Source organism: Pantherophis guttatus, chromosome 1 (genome assembly GCF_059756535.1).
Source record: "Pantherophis guttatus breed Tessera chromosome 1, ASM5975653v1, whole genome shotgun sequence".
NCBI classification, from domain to species: domain Eukaryota; kingdom Metazoa; phylum Chordata; class Lepidosauria; order Squamata; family Colubridae; genus Pantherophis; species Pantherophis guttatus.
Window position 1 is genome coordinate 150715 of NC_142063.1, and position 22678 is coordinate 173392.

The 22678-nt window shown below is 57.0% G+C and overlaps 2 protein-coding genes across 10 annotated transcripts; both read left to right on the forward strand.

The window, feature by feature from the left end:
- Nucleotides 1-446: 446 nt before the first annotated feature.
- On the forward strand, nt 447-9960 carry LMNB2 (lamin B2). 4 transcript variants are annotated; one of them, XM_034425827.3, is made up of 12 exons: nt 447-759; nt 862-998; nt 2255-2411; nt 3962-4087; nt 4199-4369; nt 4549-4674; nt 4856-5076; nt 5221-5491; nt 5583-5690; nt 5932-6051; nt 6643-6756; nt 7045-9960. In XM_034425827.3, exons 1-12 carry the CDS (start codon nt 514-516, stop codon nt 7084-7086), a joined length of 1839 nt encoding a protein of 612 aa, XP_034281718.2. In that variant the 5' UTR covers nt 447-513; the 3' UTR covers nt 7087-9960. The 4 variants fall into 4 exon arrangements, with proteins under 4 accessions (XP_034281718.2, XP_087748972.1, XP_087748975.1 ...); XM_087892846.1 differs by having other exon boundaries at nt 452-759; nt 6643-6872; XM_087892849.1 differs by lacking the exon at nt 7045-9960 and adding an exon at nt 6899-7027 and having other exon boundaries at nt 452-759.
- Nucleotides 9961-11169: 1209 nt separating this feature from the next.
- On the forward strand, nt 11170-22447 carry LOC117670576 (inactive serine/threonine-protein kinase PLK5-like). Of its 6 annotated transcripts, none has more exons than XM_034425847.2 (15): nt 11170-11511; nt 12172-12366; nt 13208-13324; nt 15036-15165; nt 15729-15816; nt 16091-16186; nt 16317-16515; nt 17470-17608; nt 17801-17874; nt 18768-18867; nt 18969-19046; nt 19600-19762; nt 19991-20120; nt 20225-20335; nt 21300-22447. In XM_034425847.2, exons 1-15 carry the CDS (start codon nt 11401-11403, stop codon nt 21486-21488), a joined length of 1920 nt encoding a protein of 639 aa, XP_034281738.1. In that variant the 5' UTR covers nt 11170-11400; the 3' UTR covers nt 21489-22447. The 6 variants fall into 6 exon arrangements, with proteins under 6 accessions (XP_034281738.1, XP_034281739.1, XP_034281741.1 ...); XM_034425849.2 differs by having other exon boundaries at nt 11326-11511; nt 12259-12366; XM_034425848.2 differs by lacking the exon at nt 18969-19046.
- The last annotated feature ends 231 nt before the right edge of the window (nt 22448-22678 follow it).

Here is a 22678-nt window from a genome sequence, read left to right on the forward strand (position 1 = left end):
GGCGCTCCGTTCCCACGGACAACACGCAGAGGCTTCGCGGGAGCGCGCAGTTGACGCGTGTCGCGGGGACCCAATTCCGAGGAAGGCGCGCCGCCCTCCTGCCAGAGCAAAGGGGAACCGGGATCCCCGCCGCCGCCGCCGCCCCAGAGACCATCCAGCCTGACGCGCTCCGAGCCACGACCCGTCGTCTCCTCGGCCTCCCGTTCGGCCTCCTCCAAGGCCCGGCGCCAAGCGGAGGGAGGGAGAGCGGGAGGCGCAGGGCCACGACAGGCGGAAGAACGCGAGGACTGCGCGGACGGCCGAGCGCCGCCTCCGCGGGAGACCCGCCGCGTCGGGCGGAGAACGGCGGCCGCTCGCTTCGAGGGTCCAAGATGGCGGCCTCGCGCCGAACTACATCCCCCGGTAGGCGCCGCGCGGCCCCACCGATTGGACGCGCGCCGTTTCCCGAGGTGCCCCGCGAGGGGCGTCGCCTTCGGCCGTCCGTTGGCGCGCGCCGCCATTTCGTGGGATTGAATGACCCGCGCCCGCCCGGCGGCCTCCGCTCGCGCCATGGCCGCCGCCGCCGCCGCCGCCCCCCCGGCCGCCCCCCCCGCGACGCCCCTCTCGCCCGCGCGGCTCTCGCGGCTGCAGGAGAAGGAGGAGCTGCGGCACCTCAACGACCGCCTGGCCCACTACATCGAGCGGGTGCGCGCGCTGGAGCTGGAGAACGACCGGCTGCTGCTGCGCGTCTCCGAGAAGGAGGAGGTGGTCACGCGCGAGGTGGGTGCGGGGCGGAGGGCGCGGGCGGCCGGGCGGGGGGGGGGCCGGAGGAGGAGAGGGCCGGGGGCGTCACGGAGGCTCTCTCGCCCCCCCCCCCGGCAGGTGACGGGCATCAAGGCGCTGTACGAGGCGGAGCTGGGCGACACCCGGCGGGCCCTGGACGAGACGGCCCGAGAGCGGGCCAGGCTCCAGATCGAGGCCGGGAAGCTGCGCGCCGAGTTCGAGGAGCTGCGGCGGAGGTGGGCCCGGTGGCGGGGGAGGGGGAGCCGCCAGGGTGGTATTCCCGGCGGGGCGGCAGGGAGGAGGTCGGAGGGGGGGAGGGAGGGGAAGCGGAAAGCGCTGGGAAACCACCACCCCCCCTCCCACCGCTTGTTCTTGATCCCGGGAGAGGGGGGGGCAGGGGGGTTTTTTAGGCATTCCAGCCCTCTGAGCCCCGAAGGAAGCGGGGCAGCTGCCGGTCTCCGCCTGGCACGCGGGGGAGGCGGGGGCTCCTGGCTGGGCCTCTGGGCTCCCCCGGGCCTCCAGCCCGGACTCGGCTCTTCCAGACAGGCGGCATTTGGGGCTCTGCCCCTTTGGCTCCCTCCCTCCCCGAGGGCCTCACAGGCAGCCGCACGTGGGCAAAGCCCAGCGTTACCCCTGGGTCGCACCCGCCTGATCAGGGTGGAGCCTTTGGGCCTCATCCCCTCCCCTCCCCTCCCCTCCCCTCCCCTTATGGCGGGTGGGCGGGGGAGGACAGAAGCTGCTGCTGCTGCTGCTGCTGCTGTGTTAGCCGGAGGGGAAGAGCTTGCAGCCGTGCGCTTCCTGGGTCTGCTGGGGAGACCTTTCAGCTTCTCCCCCTTTTTGCCCCCTTGCAAAAGCCCCTGGGAGCCACAGCAGCTGCGGGGGGTTCTGTTGGCAGGCAGTTGCTTGTTTGGGCACCGTGTCCCCCACTGCTTGCTCTTTTTGGCTAGGGGAGCCATGGAAGGGCAGGTGCCGAGTTGGAGCATGGCTCTCTGCCAGCCGTGTCTGTGCCCATGTGCTCCCCACCTGCTAACAGAGGCGCCACTTGAGCCTGGGCAGCCCAGGGATGCATGCTTATCAAAGGTTTGTGATGATAATGCTAAAAGTAGTTTTTTGCTAAGTTTGTCTGAAGCTTACAAATCAGAGCGAATGAATCCTGCACAGATCCCAGTTTTATACTTTAATCAAATTGCTTAATATTTGAAAGTTGGTTCTGACGCTCTCAAATTAAACATTGCAGGGAAATGCTTGCTTATCCTCTGCTTAAACTCATCCCTGCGCTGTTTCTGCCCCCCAAGGCTTCCTTCATGTGGGCCTACCTCTTTCTCGGCCCAGGGAACAGACTGGCCTGAGCTGAGAAGGGACAGAAGCACCCGGGAGTTGCCCCATCTTGGATGCCTGGAAGCATTATGCAAGGGGGCCCCCCGAGGGAGGGGTGGGGGAGGCTCTCTTCTGCTTCCTCCCTTAGCTGGACAATCCTTTTTTCTTTCCTCAGCTACAAAAAGAAGGATGGGGAGTGGTCCACCTCCCAGGGTCGCATCAAGGAGCTGGAGGTGCTCTTCCATCGGAGCGAGGCAGAGCTCACGGCCACTCTGAGTGAGAAGCAGAGCCTGGAGGCTGAGGTGGCTGATGCTCGGGCCCAGCTGGCAAAGGTACAGGCATGGCAGGCCGGAGGGTAGCTGCTGAGTGAAAATGTGGCGGGCGATTGGGATTAGTCCTTGTAATGGTCCAGCAGCTGAGAGAGGAGCCAGAGTGGCCTCTGTAGCGTGGCTCGTTTCTCCTGGGTAACCTCAGAAACCACACACTGCCACATGTGTCGAGTGAAGCTGGGCGGCAGCAAGAGATTTTAGTGAATCAGTTGCTTCTGCGAATGAGATGACAGTTGGATGTGAGAGTCTTCATGACAGACTTCCGCAAGTGGATCTCCCTCATGGAAATTATCTCTCTGGATCGCAGGTGGGGGGGAGGATGATCACCAAAGCCTACAAGGAGAAAAGGGCCACAAAGCTGCCAAACCCTTCCAGTTCTGAAATGTACACGCCCTTGGCCTTGATTGGTCCCTAGCTGGGCAGGGAGCACACAAAAGGAGATAAAAAGACGAAAAGGGTTGCTGCCAAGACACGGGTATGGTTCCCTGGGAGGTCGCAGAGGGAACGATGGCAAGCCCCATTGAGAGCCCTGGGGTAAATCGGAGGGATGGGGATGGGGCTGCAATCCAAAGAGGAGGATGGGAGATTAGAGAGGGTTCAGGGGGTGAAGGGTCTAAATTGTCAAGAGAGCAGAAAGAATGGGCCCAGGAGGGGTGGATTTTCCTTCCTTATAGAGGTCTTCGAGTAGTGCCTGGGGTGGCCATCTATCCAGATGCATAATGGTTCCTGCGCGGAGCAGGGTGGGACTAGATGGGCTCTGAGATCCCTTGCTTCTGTGATTGGGTGGAGCTGTGTGGACTGCAGGGCTTTCTCTCGCCCCACTGGCCTGAAAACACCCTTTGTCTAGAGGCCTCGGCCCAAGCTTCCTCCCACTTTCCCTCGGTGGGGGGGGGCTGTTTGGGGAGAAGTCTACGGAGTGAGGCTGCACTGAGCTCCTGTGGAAGCACAAAAAGGGGGCCGTGGGGAGCCCATCTCTCCCCCAGAGGTCACCGAGGAGGACCTGTGGTGCTCCTTGGGAGGAACCCGCTTGGTGCCAGCTCACCATCCTCATCAGAGGCTCTTTGGCTACCTCGGGATGCGGCTGTCTGTGTGGTTTTTGAAGTGGCCGTCTCCCCTCTGAGCGCTCTCCTGCTCCTCAACCCGCAGGACAGCCAGAGGGGCTGGGAGGGGAGAGCTGGTGCTCGGGTGGGGGGTTTACCTGGGAGAGGGACCCTGGCTGCAGTGGGCATCTCTTCCCACTTGGCTCTAATGGCCGTCCAGAGGCTTCTCCTGGAGCAGGGAGAAAGGGAATTCTGGGCTTTGCTTGGGGAGGGGGCAGGTGAGGCAGGAGCCGCCTGGGGAGTGGGGAGAGGCTTGGACGGGCCTGTCCTCCGTGGTCTGCAGTTAAGAGGGTTGGAGATGCTCCCTGGTGAGGGTGGGGGCCATAGAGGCGGTCTCTCCTGTCCGCCCAAGTGAGCTCAGCCTGCCTGGCAAATGAGCAGCTACCCCCACCCCCGAGACTCTGAAAGGTCCAGCTGCAGCCGGCTGAGCGCTCTTGTCCGGCCTATCCCCAGTCAGAGGACGCCCACGCCGTGGCCAAGAAGCAGCTGGAGAAGGAGACCCTCCTGCGGGTGGACCTGGAGAACCGCTGCCAGAGCCTGCAAGAGGAGCTCGACTTCAGGAAGAGCATCTTCGAGGAGGTGGGTGGGCGGGGGGGGCTGCCCTTGGGCGAGGGGCTGCTTCCTGAAGGGCCCCCCATAAGGGGAGCCACGCAGGCCCATGGTGCTGACCCAGCCACTCCCTCCTCTTAGGAAGTGAGGGAGACTCAGAAATGGCACGAGCGCCACCTGGTGGAGGTGGACAGCAGCTGCCAGAAGGAGTACGAGTCGAAGATTGGCCAAGCCCTGGAAGACCTGCGCAGGCAGCACGACCACCAGGTGCAGCTTTACAAGCTGGAATTGGAGCAGACCTATCAGGCCAAGGTGAGGGCCTTCCCCATGGGGGGCAGAGAGGCGGTAGGCCAGCCTTGTCCTGGGGAATGGGGGCATCTTGAGACCAGCGGGGCCCCTGGCTTGAAGCCCTATCCTGGGCCCTCCCTGGGGGGGCCCTCCCCTCTCGCAGAGAAGCCCACAGACTGGGCAATGTGCTGCCCTTTTCTCAGCTGGAGAACGCCAAGCTCTGCTCGGATCAGAACGAACGGGCAGCCAGTGCCGCTCGGGAGGAGCTGAATGAGGCCCGCATGCGGATCGAAGCTCTCAGCTATCAGCTCTCTGGGCTGCAGAAGCAGGTGAGGCTCTCGCCAGTTCCAGGCTCAGGCTTGCCTGGGGGAGATGCTGCGGGTGGTGTCGGCCCCTCCGATCCGCGTGGACCTGTTTTGGGTGAAGGGCAGCGTTGTCTCTGGTGACCAGCCTCGGTGCCCTGGAGAAGGAAAGTGGGGGTCCCTAAAAGCCCCTCTCCCCGCCCCTCAGGTGAGCACAGCGGAAGAGAGGATGCGGGACCTGGAGGAGCTGATGGCTGGAGAGCAGGAGAAACTGCGGAAGATGCTGGACGCCAAAGAGCGGGAGATGACGGACATGCGGGAGCAGATGCAGCAGCAGCTAATGGAGTACCAGGAGCTGCTGGATGTCAAGCTCGCCCTGGACATGGAGATCAGCGCGTACCGGAAGCTGCTGGAAGGGGAAGAGGAAAGGTAGGCGTCCCCTAGGCCCAGAGAAGGCGGCTAGAAGCAGCCCCTTTAGGGGGGTGGGGAAGAAAGGCCGGGGTCCCAGGAGCCCCCCTTCTTGGCCAGGCATGACTCTGCCCATGGCCCAGTTCCCTCTTGCTTCCCTGCCAGGCTCAAGCTGTCCCCCAGCCCTCCGTCCCGCATCACCGTCTCCCGGGCCACCTCCTCCAGCACCTCGGGCACTCGCTCTTCACGGGGCAAGAGGAAGCGGGCGGAGGCCGAGGAGCTGCCAGGACAGACACCTAGCGGGAGTGCCCGCGGGGGGGGCAGCACTGGCAGCAGCCTCCAGGTCAGCCAGCAGGCCTCAGCCAAGGGCAGCATCAGCATTGAGGGAGTGGACCCCGAGGGGAAGTTCGTTCAGCTGAAGAACCATTCTGACAAGGTAGGCTCCCCTGACTGCCTTGTCTCCCCCCCCCCCATGACTCCGCTCCTAGGGCAGGGGGCTGAACCACCCCCGCCGCCTCCTTCCGCAGGACCAGTCTCTTGGCAGCTGGAGGCTGAAGAGGAAGATTGGGGAGGGAGAGGAGATGGCATACAAATTTACTCCGAAGTACGTCCTCCGGGCCGGGCAGACGGTGACGGTAAGTCCTGGAGCGCCCTGCCCTGTGGCCAAAGGTGGTCAGGTCAGCGCTGTAACCTTCTTATTTCTTCAGGGCCTTTTACAGCCCCTCAACTCTTTGGGGATTTCATTTCTGCTCCTTACCCCCCCCCCGCCCCCCGGGCACCCAATGCTGAGCGGGTGCCCAATGCCAGGCTCTGGGTGGGCTCCGGCTGGCCAGGATGGGAGAGCTGGGCAAGTGCCAAGTGTGTTTGTCTTCCTAGATCTGGGCCGCTGAGGCTGGGGTGGCACACAGCCCTCCCTCGGTGCTGGTCTGGAAGAACCAGGGCAGCTGGGGCACCGGGGACCACATCCACACGTGTCTGGTGAACTCTGAGGGAGAGGTATGTTGGGGAAGGGGCACAGAGGAGGGGGTAGGAAAGGGGGCTCCGAAGCATCTTGGGGTCAGCTAGAGGAAGGAGATAAACTGCAAAGTGGCACGACCCCAGGGGAAGAAAGCTCTCCCGACACAGGGAGCTGCTCCAATCTGCACTGGGAGCCGCCCCCCTCCCCTACAGGTGCTGGGAGAAGTAGCACCCCTACGGTCCTCCCAATTTCCATTCCCAGAGTTGGCTCCCATTGTGTCCAGCCATGTCAGGTTATCCAGAAGTGGAGATTTTGGGTTGTGGGAAGCTGTCTTTCCACTGATGCTACCCACCCACCTGGGAGAAGGGGGGGGGGCTGGGAGGGGTTAATTCACACCCTGCATTGAGCCCAGGTTGGACTCCAGCCTTCCGCCTCAGGTGCTCCACAGAAACTGCCCTGCTCAGGGGAGGGGGCTTGAGGTGGTGGTCGCTTCTTGCTCGGCATCCCCAAACCCTGGTGGGTGAATTGGGGGGGGGGGTGTTACCCTGCTTGTATTACATCCCTGGTCTTAAGTATCCCCCTCCTGAGGCTTCTCCTTTGGATGGCGCCCTTCTTCCTCTCCCTGCTAGGAAGTGGCTGTGCGGAGTCTGACCCAGCTGACGACCGGGCTGCAGGAGAATGGGGAGGAGGAAGAGGAGGAGGAGGAGGCTGAGTTTGGGGAGGAAGATCTCTTCCACCAGCAGGTAGCCTCTGAAAGCGGCTCAACTGAGGGGAACAGCTCGCCTGTGGGGCAGCAAGAAGGGCGAGGCAGAGCCACTCCTGGGCAGAAGGTGCCCGCAGAGAGGTGGCTCCCCTTCTGGTACGTAGTGGGACTGCCCTCACCAGGGGGACCCCAGGAGGCCTTTGGCAAGAGACCCTCAGAACCACACATAGCCCCCTGTGCATGGTGGTGGTGGTGGTGCAGGAGCCAGAGCAGGGCGGAGGGATTTTGGGGGACCTCCCTCTTCAGGCTGCCTTTCCTCTTCTCCTAGGGGGACCCCAGGACCACTTCCAGAGGATGCGCCCTCATGTGAAAGGAAGGAACCCTTTGTCTCCCCCCCCCCCTTCCCCCCTTTTTTTCTTTCACCTGCATTTCTGGGAAACTATTTTTCTAAGTCTTCTATGGCTTATTTTTACTTTGAGCGGAACTGAGTTTTAAAAAGCAGAAAGTGGGTCTGCCCAGGTTGCCTCTTGTGTGGCTGTTTTTTAGCCCCGAGCAGAAGATTGGGGGGGGGGGAGGCAGGGCGTCTCCTGTAGCAGCTGCAGGGAAGAAGAGCTTGAACCGAGGGAGGGGGGCGGGGGGGCTGGATTCCACCTTGGAAGAAGAAAGTGATTCCAAACTCTCGGCTTCCTGCGTCCAGAGCCTTTTGCCTCAGTTCAAACAGCACAGAAGGGGACATGGCAGCTCTGGGACAACCCGGGGGCCCGGCCAGTCTCAGTGGCCTGGGTGGGTGGGGTGGGGCACTTGCATGGCCTCCGCCTGAGTATCTCTGACCAGCTTCTGACCTGTTGAGAATCTTTCTTGTGACCGGATGGGCCAGCGCTCGGGAGCCATGGCAGGAGGATGGGACACAGGTGAGCGGGTGATACCCCACCCCACCCCGTCCCCTTCAGGGATGGGCAGTAAAGGACTGGTTGGAGATGGGACAAGCCTGGCCTGATGATAAGGTTGAATCCAGAGGGGATCCGGCATAAAAAATGCTGGCCTCTGCCAAGAGCTGAGGGCAGCACCCTCTGGAACTTGGCCTGATTTTTCTTAGGTGTTGTGAAGAAAAGAACCCTTACAGAACCAGTTATTTGCTGACAGATCATAGAAATACCATTGAAATCCGATCTGGCCAACTTTTTGTATGAGGGGGGTTGGATTATAAAGTGGTTTTGAGTTGCCAGAGGCCGTTTCAGCTGGGATTCCTGGCCCTCGGGGTGAACACATCCCAATTTTAGTCAGCTCTCATGGTCCAAAAATTACATTTGTGTTTGGCGCTGATCTTCCTCTTTGAACACTAGCCTTGAAACACACTGCCTTGGTTCTTCATTTAAAAAAAAAAAATGACAAAATTTTAATGAAAATTAAGCCTTGAATTTCGGTGAGCTACATTCCCAAGGGTTGCTTGCTAGTCCATCACCTTAGATGGCCACATCGAAGGGCTGGACTGTCACTTTGGCCACTCTGTCCTGAGGACTTCCTGATGAGATCCCGTTGAGGCTCTCACTTGCTCTGAAATCGAAAAGAACTCAGAAGGGCCTTGAGAGTCTCCAAAACTGGGAAGACCCCCAAATTCATAGAGCACAAAGGGACGTCTGACCAGAGTGACTTTTCTGTGGCTTTAGCTCCAGTGTGAGGACATTTTTGGCAGGAGTAAGATGCAATATCAAAGAGAATATTTAACAAAGGAAAAAATAGGATGTCTGAGATGGTGCTTAGCTTGTAGCAGGATTGTGACTAGGACAAAACAGAGATAATGTTTAAGCAGCAAACATTACAGAGATTTTTAAATACTACATAATGTGTTAATCTGTGTGAACTAATGTAAAAGTGTTTTAGATGTAGAAGCTCCTAGCCACTTTCTGTAGAGCTGCTAGTGTTACAGCTCGGAAAAGGGGGCTTGATGTGGGATAAGATTGCATAAATTCTTGTCTATTCCTCTCCCACACCCACACACACACAATCCTGCAGCTCAGTTTGCAGGAGGGAGGCAGGATGGACCACAGCCATGCTTCCTGCGTGATTCAGGATTGGGAGGAGGGGGTCTGTCCGAGTCCATCCTCTGGTGCCTTGACTGTGGACCCTCTGCCTCCCAGCGCATCAGCTGCAACACACACACACACACCCTTCCCCTGCCTGGACCTTGGGGCTGGCCTTCCCCTTAACGGACTCCAACATGGAGAGGCTGAGCTGGAGGTCACCCATTGACCTGTCCTCGGGGCAGGAAGTGGAGGCAGAGGGGGACAGTTTCAAGGGCACCCTCCCGTAGACCTGCCTGCCTGCCTTTCTTTACCCACATGTGCACACACACACACACCTTCCCCACAGTTTGTGGTTGCTAATAGTGGAGACACATTGAGGTACAGATTCTTTGGGGGGGGGATATTTGGACTGCCTTCATCTTTCTCTGGGTTTTTTGCGCTGTTCCCTGGAAGTGCTGGGGGGGAGGAGGCAACCAGGGTTAGCTGGGAGATCCATTTAGCACCTGACCAGCATTTGGTTTTGACGTGGTTTGGTTGGTTTACTCTAGAAATACTCCTTGCTTTATACTTTATACAAAATGTGACTTTTAAAATTTATTTTAAGCCCATGTTTACACATAGTTATTGACAAATCTTAACACCCCTTTGAAATACACTGGATATTGGGAGGGGCTCTTTGGACCTGTTCAGTTTCATCCTTGACAGCCCCAGCTTTCCTCAACAAATCAGCTGGCCAGCTTGGACCCCATGAACTGGAGCTGAGGCTAGCTCCTCTCTAGCCTTTTCCCTTCTCTCCACTGTCCTGAACACAACACACCCCGGGGGTGGGGGGGGCACCTTCCGTGCATGGAGGAGTGCTGGGAGTGCTCAGCCAGCCTGGCAGGATCACACTACATTTTGCAAGCAATATGCTTTCTGAAAGGCCTTGTGATTACAAAATCCATTTCCTTATTAGAAGTCTATTTTTGTAGCGGTGTGTTTTTTGTTTACTGGGGAGTTTTGTTTCCCAAAATGGGAACAGCTGAAAGGATCCGCTCACGGTGGTGGTGGTGGGGTACTTGACGTTGGCCAGTGCATCATGTCTTCAGGGGGAAACAGACCTCGTGGTTTTTGTGTTCTTATGGATATGCATGCTCAGTGTCTGTCTTTTTCAGCAATTTATAATACATTTTTTGGATGAAACTTTTTGTACAACACTTAATAAATGTTTTGCATTTTTATCTGGACTCTTGCAGCAAATTGCGAACAGCAGTTCAGAGTGTCTATAGCTCCACAGGATGCTGGAAGCTCTCCCCACCCCCAATTGGTTCTGGGCCAGAGGGATGCTGGGGGTGGGGTTCCTCTGAGCTGGGAGGGGGTGAGAGGAATCTTTAAGCATTTCTCCTGCGCTGTTTTCAAGCCTTTGGGCAGGGAGATTTGCCTTTTACTCCTCTACCCAAAGCCAAGAAGAAAAGCTCAAAGGTTGGGTGCGTGCACATTCAGACGCACCATGCACATGCTAGGAGGAAGTGCCCACGGCAGCCCCCCACCCTCTGGGCAGCCAAAGGTGGCAGCTGTGGAGACCCAGCAGAAAATCGCCTCAAGTGGATGGCATCTCTGGGCAGGTCAAGTCTGCAGCTGCCCTTTCCTCAGTCCTCCCTGGGGGGATTTAAACTCGGGGGCTGGTTGCATCTACTCTGCAGTGGTCCTGCGGAAACGGCTCCAGAGCAGTTCCTGGTCGCCTCAAAGTTCAAGGCTGAGGAGCGCAGAGAAAGCAACAGGATTCGGGGACGAGCCTAAACCAATCGCAGAAACTGTCTGGTCTAAGGAAGAGAAAGGAGTATTGAGGACATGATAGCCGACTTCTAATGTCCGAGGGGGTCAACCTATTCTCCAAAGCACCTGAAGGGCAGGACGAGGAAACAGAAACTCAAGGAGGGAAGCAACCTAAAACTAAGAAGTTTCCTGACAATATCGGTGGAAAGGCTTGTCTCCAAAAGTTGTAGGTGCTCCATCACTGGAGGTTTTTAAGAAGAGACTGGGCAACCATGTCCGGAATGGTAAGAGTCGCCTTGGGCAGGACTACAAGGCCTCCCAGGTCTCTTCCACCTGTTATTCGTTGCGCTCGTTTGTGTTGGGCGGCGCTCCGCTATCCAGCAGCACTGCCGGTCTTGTCAGGGCAGCCGATCCGCCTAAACCCTGCTTGGCCAGAAACCGGGCGCGAAGGCAGTTCTCTGCCCTGGGACGGTCCAGGGTCGTGGTGGGCCGCTGCCCCTCCCCCAAAGAGCCAGGGTCTGAGTCAAGAAGAGGCCAGCGCGCCGGAGCTCGAGCTGGAGCCCTCCGACTCCGCCAAGAGTAGCTTTTGATTGGGACTCGGTCCCCCCCTTGCAAGCCTCGGCTGAGCAAGGGAGGCGGCTTCTTGGGTCGGCAGGACGGACGTCGGAGTCAGAAAGGGAACAGGAGACCGGGGGCCGCTCCCTACCCCGGGGACCCCCAGATTCGTGGGGCGGGTCTTTCCAGCTGGCAAGCGGCCTGGGCGGCAGAGGCGCCTCCCTTCTGCCCTGCCTCCCCCAACCCCAGTATATAAGAGCTCTGGCACGTGCTCCGGGCTGGCCAGACGCTCGGGGAGCAGCGGGAGGGGGAGGGGGAGGCGGGCAGGAGGCTGCGGGGCCGAGACCGGGATGGGTCTGACTGCCGCCGCCCGGAGGAGAGCCGAGGGGGACACCTTGAAATACTTCGTGGAGGATCCCGGCACCGGGACGCTTTACAAGCGGGGACAGCTTTTGGGACAGGTAAGCCGCCCTCGCCCTGGAGGCTGCGCGGGGCGCCGGGCGGCTGTAGATCTTCCGAGGGCCGCGCCGGAGACTGGGCAAGCTGCCCTGAGCGGACACCGTGAAGCGTTCCGGGTCCTATCGACGTTTCGCCCAGCCACGGCGGCGGGGAAGGGGCAGCTGCGGTCTCCTCTTTCAAGTCCCGAAGCGACGAGCGAGCCAAGGTCACAGGCGGGGAGCCGCTCGGCCCGCCTTGCCTGCGCGCCCCGGGAGCCCGGAGCGCCAAGTCCTGCTTGCTATCGCCGCTGCAGCCGGCGGGCGGCGGGGCTTGTTCGCTTCCCGCAGCCTGCTCTCAAAGAGCGTCTTTTCCCCCTAAAAACCTGCCCAAATATCGGCTGCTTTCTGCAGAGCCGGAAGACTGAAATCCTGGCCGGGCGGTAAGGCGACTCCCGCCTTCAAAGCGTGCCCGTCTTCTCCCGGGCTTCCCTAATGGCAGAAAGGCTGCCATCCTTCGGGTGGAGCTGGCTCTGAGTGCAACTGGCCCATCAATGGCCATTGCTTTCTCGCTTTCCCAAGGGTTGGAGAGGCCGGTCAAAACTGACAGTTTCAGCCCTGGGATGGGATCAGAGTTGGGGATTTGTGTGTATGGGGGGGGGGGTTAAGCAAAGGTCTTATCTTCAGACCCAGAACAACCCAAGTGCTCTAGGAAGGAGGGACCAGAGGCTGCTTCTGGCTGACAAGCCCCCTTCTCTGCCTCCCCGCTCCCAGGGAGCATTTGGACAATGCTACACATTTACCGACACGTCCACCAACAGAATCTATGCCGTGAAAGTGTTCTCTCAACAGCGAGTCGCAAGGCTGGGGAACCGAGGAAAGGTAAAATGGATTAGAGTGAGGGGGCTTGGTGGTCTTCTGCCAGATTCCTCTCCCCGGAGATCAGCTCCCACAAAGGGAGCGCCAACCCTGCCTTATCGGAGTCAACATAGGGAAGCGGGGCGGCATGAAAATCTCATAAAATAAATGAATGAATCTTCCCCTGGTTGCAAGTTCCCTGGGCTGGGCTGTCTCTGGATGGGGGTGGAGGTGGGGGAAGCCGAATTGGGGTGCCCAGCCAGGAGCTGAAGAGTTTAGGCACAACTACCCACCTGACCATCTCCTGCAGGCAAGGCTTGTCCACACAACTTCCCCTCTTCAGCTTCCTTCAGTTCTGCCAAAGCGTTTCTGTCTTTGCCAGCCCATGCGCTCACACTCCACGGGTGGGATCTTCTGTCCACTGACTGTTGCTTGAAGACCATGGGCAATGAAAGTTCTGGAAAGGGTTGTAAATCAGAAATGGCTGGCGGCCCCAAATGCTTTCCCCGCTGGGCAAGCCTTTGGGATGAAGGGATGGGGCCGGGGCAGGGTCCCACAGACCCCCACCGACAAGCCAAGTGCTGTAGGCACTGAGAAGGGCTCACACAGAGACAGCTTCCTTTTAGGAGGGTGGATGAGTGGGGGGAAGCTGTCTGCTGAGTTGAGAGGAAGGATCTGGGCTTGGTGGCTTCCCGTGGCTGCGTAGCTCTTTCTTTCTCACTTTGGGTACCGACCTTGGATGTCTTCTTGAGTCTCCTTCCCAGGTGTGCTGAGTTTCAGCTGATTCTAGCACTTCTGCTCTCGCACGTGCACAAGTGTGTCTTTGAAACGTCTTAGGCTTGTGACTTGGCTTAACTCTTTGCAGGTTCAACGAGAGATCGAGCTGCACAGCCAGCTTCACCACAGGAACGTTGTGGGGTTCCACCGACATTTCGCTGACCAGGAGAACATTTACCTGGTGCTGGAATACTGCAGTAGGAAGGTTAGGGAAGTGGCCCTTTTTTCCCCCTTGCCCATGGGAATATTTAATGGGGAAGCTAAACAGAAGCTCCCAGAGTGAGGATCAGGCTGCCAACCTGGGCAGCTTCTACAGGGTTTGCTTGCACTGTTTTATACCCTCACAAGAAGCCCGAGAGGTCAGGATGAGAAAGAAGGAGCTTGAAAGCAGAACATGGCCTGAGGTCAGGGAAACGGCCACCACTGGCTAAGGAACCTTGAAGTGGTCAGAAGCTTTAATAGCATGGGGTTGCCCAAGGCATAGAACGCTCTTTTTTCTTTTTCAAAAAAGTTTTTTATTTTTATTTCTCATAAGCAAATTTACATGTACAGTCATTTATCCATCATTTTTCATTCATCTTATCTTTTAACTTTCTTTTTTTTTTTTTTTACTTTTTTGGGGCTGCTCTTTTACCATTTACCTTTACTACAACCTTTCTTCTCTTCCCCTTCTCTTCCTTCCTCTTTCTCCTCCCATTTTCTTTTTTCTTCCTCTCCTTCTCTTTCCTACTTCCCCTTCCCTTCCCCCACTCCTCTCTTCTTCCCCCTTCCAACCTTCTCTTCTACTCCTCTTTCCCCTCCCTTTTCTTCCTCTCCTTTTCCCTTTCTCCTCTCCTCTCTTCTCCTTTCCTCTCTCTCTACTCCTTCCCCTCTCTCCTGTTGTTTCCCTTTTCAGTTCAATCTAAAGTGGTATTCGAGCAGCCCCAATTTTCTAATTATGTTTATTTCATTTCAATTTCTTATTCAATTAATATTTATTTTTATTTCATCATTTGTGTACATTTTTATAATATCTCACTTTTTTCCCTTTTACCCCTCCCCCCCTTTCTCCTTTTACTTGGCATTATCTGGGTATCTATTTTTTTTAATTGTTTTCTCCCATCTGTTCTCTGTTTTATCTCTGTACCCTTATTCATATTTCCTTTCTAACCAATCATAAAATTTTCCCCATGTCTTGAATGTCTCAATGTTAATCTATTCATTTCTCCACATTCTAAAATTTTCTTTATAATTTCTCCTTCCAACGGGATTCTATCTGCTTTCCAATTTTGTGCAAATACAATTCTAACCGCTGTTATTATATGAATAATCAAATACGTATCTTCTTTACTGTAATTCTCTGGTAAAATTCCTAGTAAGAATATTTCTGGCTTTAATTCTATATGTTGCTGCAACATTCCCTCTAACCATGTTTGTATTTTCACCCAATAATGTTTTGCTTCTTTACACAATCACCACATATGATAGTATGATCCCGGTAACTGGTGACATTTCCAACACTTAGCTGATTTATCTTTAAACATCTTAGCTAATCTTTCTGGTGGCATATGCCATCTATAAAATATCTTATACAAATTTTCTTTATAAGCTATTGCCATTGTTAATTTATAGTTTCTTTCCCAAAGTTGTTGCCATTTCTCCAATTCTATGGTGTATCCAAAATTCTTTGCCCATGCTATCATTGTTTCTTTTACTTCTTCATCTTCTAGTCTGATCCGCAATAAATAATTATATAGTTTCTTAATCATTTTCTCATCTGTTCCTGTCAATATTTCATCCAGTTCTGATTTCCCCAAGTTAAAGCCATATTGTTTACGATCTGCTTCATATCTTGATAGAACGCTGTCCTTTCTATGGGGAGACCCGCCTGCCCCTTGCGTGAGCCCCCTCCTCCTCAGCCCCTCTCTTCCTTCTAGTCCCTGGCCCACATTCTGAAGATCCGGAGGACGCTGACGGAGCCAGAGGTGCGGTTTTACCTGAAGCAAATCACAAGCGGCCTGCAGTACCTCCACCAGCAAGGGATCATCCACCGTGACCTCAAACTGAGTAGGTGGCAAAGACTTGGGGGGGGGTCAAGAGGAGCCCCAGTGCTGGGCAGTGGCCCCCAATCTGCCCTGGGCTCCAGGAGTCCTCTTCCTGGGAAATCGCCATCGGATGCAGCTTGTGGTCAACGTTTCTTTATCTATATCCCATCCAGAAGCTCAGACAACAACCAAAACCATAAAAAAGTGGAGGGGGAAAATCCAGTCAAGGACATAGCAAATAGAATAAAAAGAAAACAGACTAAGAACCTGGATGATTCCTCCAAGCTGGCTTGAACCTGGTGGACAGTTTGCTTTCCTGAGTGCCAGCGCAAGAGGCTGGAGGGGCCACCCTGCCCAGGCCCCTCCTCCTGGGGGGGGGCATGAAGATCAGGCCACAAGGAGATGAGTGCCTTCACAGGGGGGAGGACCCTTTTCAGGAGCTCCACCCTTGTGGATGAGGGCTCTGGGAGCCCCCCCCCAGGGTTGCTGGGGGCTTGGGAAGCTCTAGGGAAGCAGGACAATCTTTCTGGGCACCGTCAGGACCTGGCCCTCAGACCGTCCGTGCCCCATACGCTCCCTTTCCAGGCAATGTGTTCATCACCAAGCGCATGCAGGTAAAGATTGGCGACCTGGGCCTGGCAACGCGTGAGGAGCGGGCGTACTGGAGGAGAGGGTAAGTGTTGATTGCAGGGGAGGGGAGGGGCGGGGGCAGGACCTGAGGGGGGAGGTTCATCTGCCAGATCTGATGGCTGCCTGGGAAGCCACTGAGCAGCTCTGCCAGTCGGGAGCCTTGGAGGGCAGGGAGGTTCCTACATGCCAGAATAGGCAAGCCCCACCTGCTCTGCAGACCCTGCATATCAATACCCCCACGTGCTTAATGGGTTCTGTCATAGGGAACCTGCCAGTAGCTACATGTGAATTTCCGAATTCAACTTTCTTCTCTACAGGGTAGTCTGTGGGACCCCCAATTACCTGGCCCCCGAAGTCATAGCTAAGAAGGGGCACTCCTTCAAGTCAGACATTTGGGCCCTGGGCTGCATCATGTAAGTGATTCCCACAGCAAAGGAGGGGTTCCTTTCGCTCTGGGGGGAGGCTGGGCAGTGGTCGGGTTCTGCTGACAGGGTGGGTGGGTGGGTGGGTCAGGGCACATTTGCCTGGCCTTTTCCTCCCCAGGTACACCGCCCTTGCTGGCTTCCCCCCCTTCGAGATCACACACAAGCAGGAGCTGTTCCAGAGAATCCAAGAGGGGTGCTACCCGCTTCCTGGCCACCTCTCCCCAGCCGCCTGCAGCCTGATTGGGAGGCTGCTGGCTCCTGACCCATCCGGCCGCCCCAGCCTGGAAGAAGTGCTTGGCCACCCCTTCTTCACCCAGGTGTGTCTGACTGCCCTTTGGAGTAAGGAGGGCAAGGCCGGGGGGGGGAGTGGGAGTGGGAGGGCAGGCGGGGGTGGGTGGGTCCTGATTGCAGCCAGCTCCCCTCAGGATGATATGGCTGCTCTGAAGACTGCCTTCTCCTCGGTTGATTGAGGCTCTTAGGGCTTGAAGGAATTTGGTTCCTCCTTGACAGAGACCCCTTTGCTCCTTCTCCGGGCCCTCCTGCTCAAGTGGGAGGGGGGTTGCAAGGAACTCTACAGAAGGCAATATGCAATAATAATACTATAAAATCATGTCTAAACCCATATTAAAGCAATTTTCAATCAATCAAAGCGAGCAGAATTAAAACAGGATGAACATAAAAGTCCACATAGAATTCAAAATCCAAATGATCATCAGAAGAGCCTTCCCTGCTCTCCTAAAATTTGGGAGGCAGCTGGATCCTGGAAGAAATTTGACCCAGAGAGGGTCTTCTGGCTGCCCTCTCCCCTTGCAAGGCAGGCGTCCCTGGGCTGAAGGAGCAGGAGGGCTGTGCTGGGTTCCCTCAAGAGCTGATGGGTTGGGGGGGGGATTTCTGGGAAATGAATTCCTGGGGCTTGGGTCAGGGGTGCTTAGGTGAATTCTTGGGGTGGGGGCCAGAGCGCCTAAGAGCCTCCAGCAGGTGAGCTGCTGCAATCTGACCAGCCCACACCCCCATGAACCCTCATTGTGCTCCCCGGTTAGTCCCTGGGGCTGCCCAGGTAGAGTGTGGGGCTAGTAATCCATTCTGACGGGCATGGCCATCGACCCCCAGCCTCCCCACGGATTCTGTCCCCTCATCTCACCTGCCTGCCCCCCTGAAAGGACTCGGGAGACCCGGCCCTCCCCAGCTGTCACTCAGGGCAGATTCCAACCTCCCCCTCAAGGGTCCTGGGCAGGAGCGTAACTTGGCTTCCGTTCTGCCTCTCTCCGCAGCACTTCATCCCGGCCAGGCTCCCCTCACGTGCTTGTCGTTCTGTCCCCATTTTCCCTTTTGCCAACCCGCTTGGGAAATTCTTCCAGAAAACAGCCATGCTCCTTTTCCGGGGTGCCCCTTGCCAGGGCCCCCAGGCTGGTGAGTGCTCTTGGAAGGAAAAGGTGAGGAGGGATTTGGGAGAGGGAGGGGGAGGACAAGGGAGAGGGGAGCCAATTCTCCTACCCTTCTCCCAGTCTCTTTGCAGGTAACAAACTAGGTTTCTAGTCCTCAATATACTACAGAAGGAAAGCATGTCTAATAGTGTCCCTCTACTGCTGCTCCCCCCTGCAGTGAGCCCTGCACCCCAAGAACAGGAGGAGACACCGCAGCTGCAAGGAGAGGGGCCTGTTGCCCCTCCCCACTTGGTAAGAAAGCCCCCCCCCACACACACCCCGGCTGCACCAGGGTATTCTCAAGCGTCATCTCTGGGGCTTTGTGGAGCTCATTATCGTAATGATTATTCAGAGGACTCTCATAGTCTGGGAGTTTTCTGATGGTTGGGTGCTAAGGGAGAGCCCGGGAGTCACGCGGATTGGGGATCCTTTTCCCAGTTGAAACCAGTCCTCCCCACTTTGCTGGGATCGTGGTTTGGTACCACTTGCCCTTCTTTCTTTTCCTGATGGTGTATTTATTGATTTGATGTACCTGACTGGACTTCCCTCCATCCAGTCAACTCTCTTGTCTGCCACCTATGCGTTGTACGCTTAGTGTGACCTGAAGCCCTTTTCCCTCAGTCTTCCCATCTGCCAACTGGGAATATTGTTTTTAATCATGGAGCCAAATTTATATATATCTTTTTAATTGTATTTTAATGTTTGTAGTTTATGTTTTTACTTGGCTGTTCACCGCCCTGAGTCCTCAGGGAGAAGGGTGGTATACAAATTTAAAAATAAATAAATAAATAAATCAATAAATCAATCAATAAATAAATAAATCAATCAATCAATCAATCAATCAATCAATCAATGCAGACCTTCCTATCCTTTCCATGGCAGCTTCTGCAATGTTGTTCTACCACCTCCATTTAAATTGGGGCCCCACCAGGCTGCCTTTGCCAGGGGTCTCTTGAGAGCGCCCGCCTGGCTCTTTCCAGCATGGCACCCCTCCCTCCCAGCTCTGGCCTTTGCAGAGGGTCCAGGGAGGAGCTGCTCCCAAAGGTCACAGCTGGAAGGCATTTGGGGGGGGTCTAGTTTCGGCATCCCTGCTTTCTGTGATTCACGGGTTGCTTTCATATTGCCCCCCCCCCACGACCCTGAAGGAAGAAGCCAAAGAGGGGAGCACAGACCCCATGGAGGAGCCCAGCTGCCTTTCCCCCCTCTTGCTCCGGAGAGGCTCCCTGCGCAGCCGGCTGCCCGAAGGTGAGTGGAGCTGCAGGGAGGGCAGCGGACATGCAAGGGAAAGCAAACACCTCCACCACTGTTTCTCTCCCTCCCTCCCTCCCTCCCTCCCTCCCTGGCAGATGCTGCCTGGGGCCCCGGTAGAGTGCTGGAGAGTGTAGACCGAAGGCTGTGCCGCTGCTTGCAGATGGCCCCCCTGGGTAAGGCTGCTGCCTGTCTGCCCCCACTCTCCCTTGGGTCTGCCTTGTCTTCTCCTGGAGGCTTGGTCCCCTCTTCTGTCTCCCTCGGAGGGACTGGCCCAAAGGCTGGGAGCTCCCGCCCAAGCGGCTTCCACCCCTCTGGCTATGTTGTGCCAGCTCCCCTCCCTTCCCTGTTGTCATTTGGCAGCCCTGGGGGTGAGGCCTCTCTGCAGCTGCCCCCAGGCCCCTCCAGAAGGACCCAAAGACCTGGCTTCTGTGTGGGCACTGAGTGGCAGGAGAGGCTTCAGGGTTTTGTGCTGTTATTTGTTGCGAGCCAAGGTCATTTTATATTACATAGATAATATGTAATATATCCTGCCCCTCTAGGAAGGGGTGGCTGGGCACCGTGCCAGGTCAGGAGCTCCAGTGCTATCCTTGGCACAGAGCTTCCACGGGCATTTTTTACTACACAATAGACCTGCACCGAGTCTTGGAGGACTGGAAATTCGACAGGGCCGGGGTGGGTGCTGCGCCTCCATCCCATTTGGGCTGAGCAGGGCACCTCTCTCTGCAGTGGAAGAGCTGCCCGAAGGCCTGCGCAATGCCCATCCTGCCCACATGGCCACCAAGTGGGTGGACTACTCCAATAAGTATGGGTTTGGCTACCTGCTATCCAATGGCTCAACTGCGGTGCTGCTCCCCGATGGGACCCACATGGCCTTTTGCCCCCAGCACCAGTGAGTGCCCCCTTTGTGAGTCAGGCACAACCATGCTGTGTCTGGTTTGGGTGAGGGCAAAGAGGCCCAAGCCCCGGGTAGGGGGCAGGGTGGACCCAGTCATGATCCTGGAGAGAAGGGGACCCCCAGGTGCTGACCTGGCCTCTCCTGTCTGCAGCAGCTCCGGCGAGGGTCCTTTCGGGTGCCCACCCTACATTTTGGCAATTCCTCCTTTGGTTTCCCCCCCAGGCGCATCTGCTACTGCAGTGAGGTGGAGAAGGCCGTGTCCTTTGGGTGGCGAGAGGTGCCACTTTGCTTGGCCATGAAGAGGCGTGTCCTTCACTTCTTCACTCAGTACATGCAGAGGTGGCTGCAGGAGGTGAGAAGCTGGGAAGGGGGAAGCGGAATATGGATCAGAGAGAGAGGGCTGTGGGACCCCCACGATAGGCCTCTGCCCCCTGGTGACCCTGCCTCTTTTGCCAGGGGGGCCCACGCCAGACCAGCCCCGCCAGACCAGCGAGGGCCCTTTCCCTCCTGCATTTTGCAAAATCCGACAAAGCCCTCCTGATGCTCTTCAGTGATGGCACCCTCCAGGTAGGAGGAGGCCGGCCCCAGCTGCAGTGGGCTGGCCCTTCACACCTACTCGGGCGGGGAGGGAGGTCGTGGGTTGCCTCCAACCACCCAAAGTGGAGAGGAAGGTTAGGGCCTGCGAGGACCAGCAAAGGACGCTGGAGATCCCTTAAGCAGCCACCTTCCCTAACCCCCCCCACCCTCCCGCGGGTTGGCCTGCCTGAACAATACTCGGGCACAAGCGAGATGTCAACCCTCGGGCACCAGCTGATGCCACTCCATACAGACAGCATCCATAAAAGGTTGAAAAGAGAAAGGCAGAAATTGTTCAATGAGAAGATGGGCCTTCCGAGGAGGCCAGGGGGCTTTGCTGAAGCCAGAAGGGATGGAGGCAGTGGTGGGATTCACCAGTTTGCACCACTTCGAGAGAACCGGTTGTTAACTTTCTGAGCAGTTCGGTGAACTGGTTGTTGGAAGAAATCATTAGGGCAGAGAACCGATTGTTAAATTATTTGAATCCCACCACTGGATGGAGGGCTGTGGGGCTCAGGCTGCTTTGCAGGAGGAGCAGCTGCGGTGTCTCAGGGTTAGCACCGTCTCCGCGGCCCCTTCCCTCTCAGCCTCTGCTGGATTCATGGAAGAGAAAAGGGCCACTGAGGGTTGGTTTCGGCTTCTGGACGCGGCCTTGTGTCAATCCCAACCTCCAATTCCTGGGATTCGGTTTTCTTGAGTACATTGAGCCGGGATGGTGGCAGAAGGAGCCACCAAACGTGGCAGCCCCCCCCCCATTTCAAAAGCTACACAAAGGGGCTTTTAAATGGCCAAAGGCCTTGGCTGCTTCATAACGTGCAAAGCCAAGGGGTGGGACAAGGTTAAACTACAATCCTGGTATGGAGACGGGGCCTCCCCTAGCGGGTGGAGGATGGTGCCAGCTTCCCCTTGCCCAATTCTGCCAGCAGACCTCCCCGCCATCCCTTGTCTCTCCCAGGTGAATTTCTACCACGACCGCACCAAGATTGTGCTCAGCTGCTCGGCCGAAGGAGAGGACCTCTTGACCTTCGTGGACCGCCAGCGTTGCAGCACCACCTTCCTTCTGGGCACCCTGGCACGGCAGGGCTGGACGCTGCCCCTACGCAAACGGGTGCAATACGCCCTGCACTTGCTGCACTGCCTCTAGCAGCCGCTCCCCTCCCCACCCCCACCCTGGCCCAATTGGCCAGCCAGGGCCCAGCTCTTCTGGCCATGACCTCCGCTGGAGGACCTGGGCGTCCTAGAGAAGGCCTTTATGGCTCACCTTCCTTCCACGGACCCCAGGCGGCACATGTAGGCCTCCCACAACAACCCTTCTGCGGGGCAGGCCAGCCAAGAGAGGAGCTCTGGCCCCAATTCCCAGGCAACGTCTGTGGGCAAAAGGGGGGCAGAGCTGGGTCTCCCTCTTCTATACCAGCATCTTCCCCCCAAGGGTCTCTGGGTGGGAATGGTGCCTTAGCCCCCCGGAACAGGCTGGGTGAGGGTGCAGCCCGGTGGTCTCTTCAGCTATTGTGGGGAGGCTCTGCAAGCACAGTGGGGTGGGGCAGCCCTTGGCCATCCGGATCAGCCCTCGTGGCTGCTGGAGGGCAGAGTCCAAATGGGTGGGAGTGGCTGCTTGGCTGAGAGGGCAGCAGACGGGGTTCAGACAGTCTCGGGTTTGCAGGACTGTGGGGCTACAGAAGGGCAGGAAAGCAGGGGGATGTGTCAGAGAGAGAAGCAGGTACGTTGGGGGCAAGTGGCATGGGAGCCCTGCAGAGAGGACAAGGCAAGGCAGGCGCAGGGAGGGAGCGTTTGGGGGGCAGGGCAGCAGAGGCTGCAGGCAGACAGTCTCTGGTGCTTGGCCCAGGGTGGAAATCCTTAAGGCCAGCTGGCTCCCTTGGGCCATACGGGAGTTACTTTCTCAGAGTTGGCTTGGAGCAGCCCGTAAGGGGTCCCATGAGGTATGGAAGGGGCCCCCTTGGCTGACTGCCATTAGTGAGGCGAGAGGCAGCTGGGCAGGGCAGGCCCGCCTGATTCTTTTGAAGTCTCCCAGTCACCCCAGGGGGCCCGAGACATGTTTCCTTGGCAGTGCCAACATTATTATTTATTAAATGCATGTGTGCCAAATCTTTTCAGTCTCACAGCAGCTTACAAGAAGTTTGAACACAATACGATTAGAAGAAACCTGAAGTCAAATGACATTATGACACAACCACAACAAACAAACAGGCCCAAAACAGGAGCAAACCTGCTGTAAATACACCAACATCTTGTCCTGCCTGGGTCAGAGTTGCCCCCTCCAACGAGAAAGGCCGTCCCCCAGCAGTGGCTTATCCTGGAGCCTGGGCAGAGCTTCTC

What these genes read in the sequence shown, in the direction of transcription:
- LOC117670576 (XM_034425847.2), top strand. Translation starts at nt 11,401, where the DNA reads ATGGGTCTGACTGCCGCCGCCCGGAGGAGAGCCGAGGGGGACACCTTG. An exon ending in CCACCGTGACCTCAAACTGA is followed by an intron (nt 15,166 to 15,728) that starts GTAGGTGGCAAA and finishes CTCCCTTTCCAG; the next exon opens with GCAATGTGTTCATCACCAAG. An exon ending in TTGCCAGGGCCCCCAGGCTG is followed by an intron (nt 17,609 to 17,800) that starts GTGAGTGCTCTT and finishes TCCCCCCTGCAG; the next exon opens with TGAGCCCTGCACCCCAAGAA.
- LMNB2 (XM_087892846.1), top strand. Translation starts at nt 514, where the DNA reads ATGACCCGCGCCCGCCCGGCGGCCTCCGCTCGCGCCATGGCCGCCGCC. An exon ending in TTCGAGGAGCTGCGGCGGAG is followed by an intron (nt 999 to 2,254) that starts GTGGGCCCGGTG and finishes TTCTTTCCTCAG; the next exon opens with CTACAAAAAGAAGGATGGGG. An exon ending in CTGGAAGGGGAAGAGGAAAG is followed by an intron (nt 5,077 to 5,220) that starts GTAGGCGTCCCC and finishes CTTCCCTGCCAG; the next exon opens with GCTCAAGCTGTCCCCCAGCC.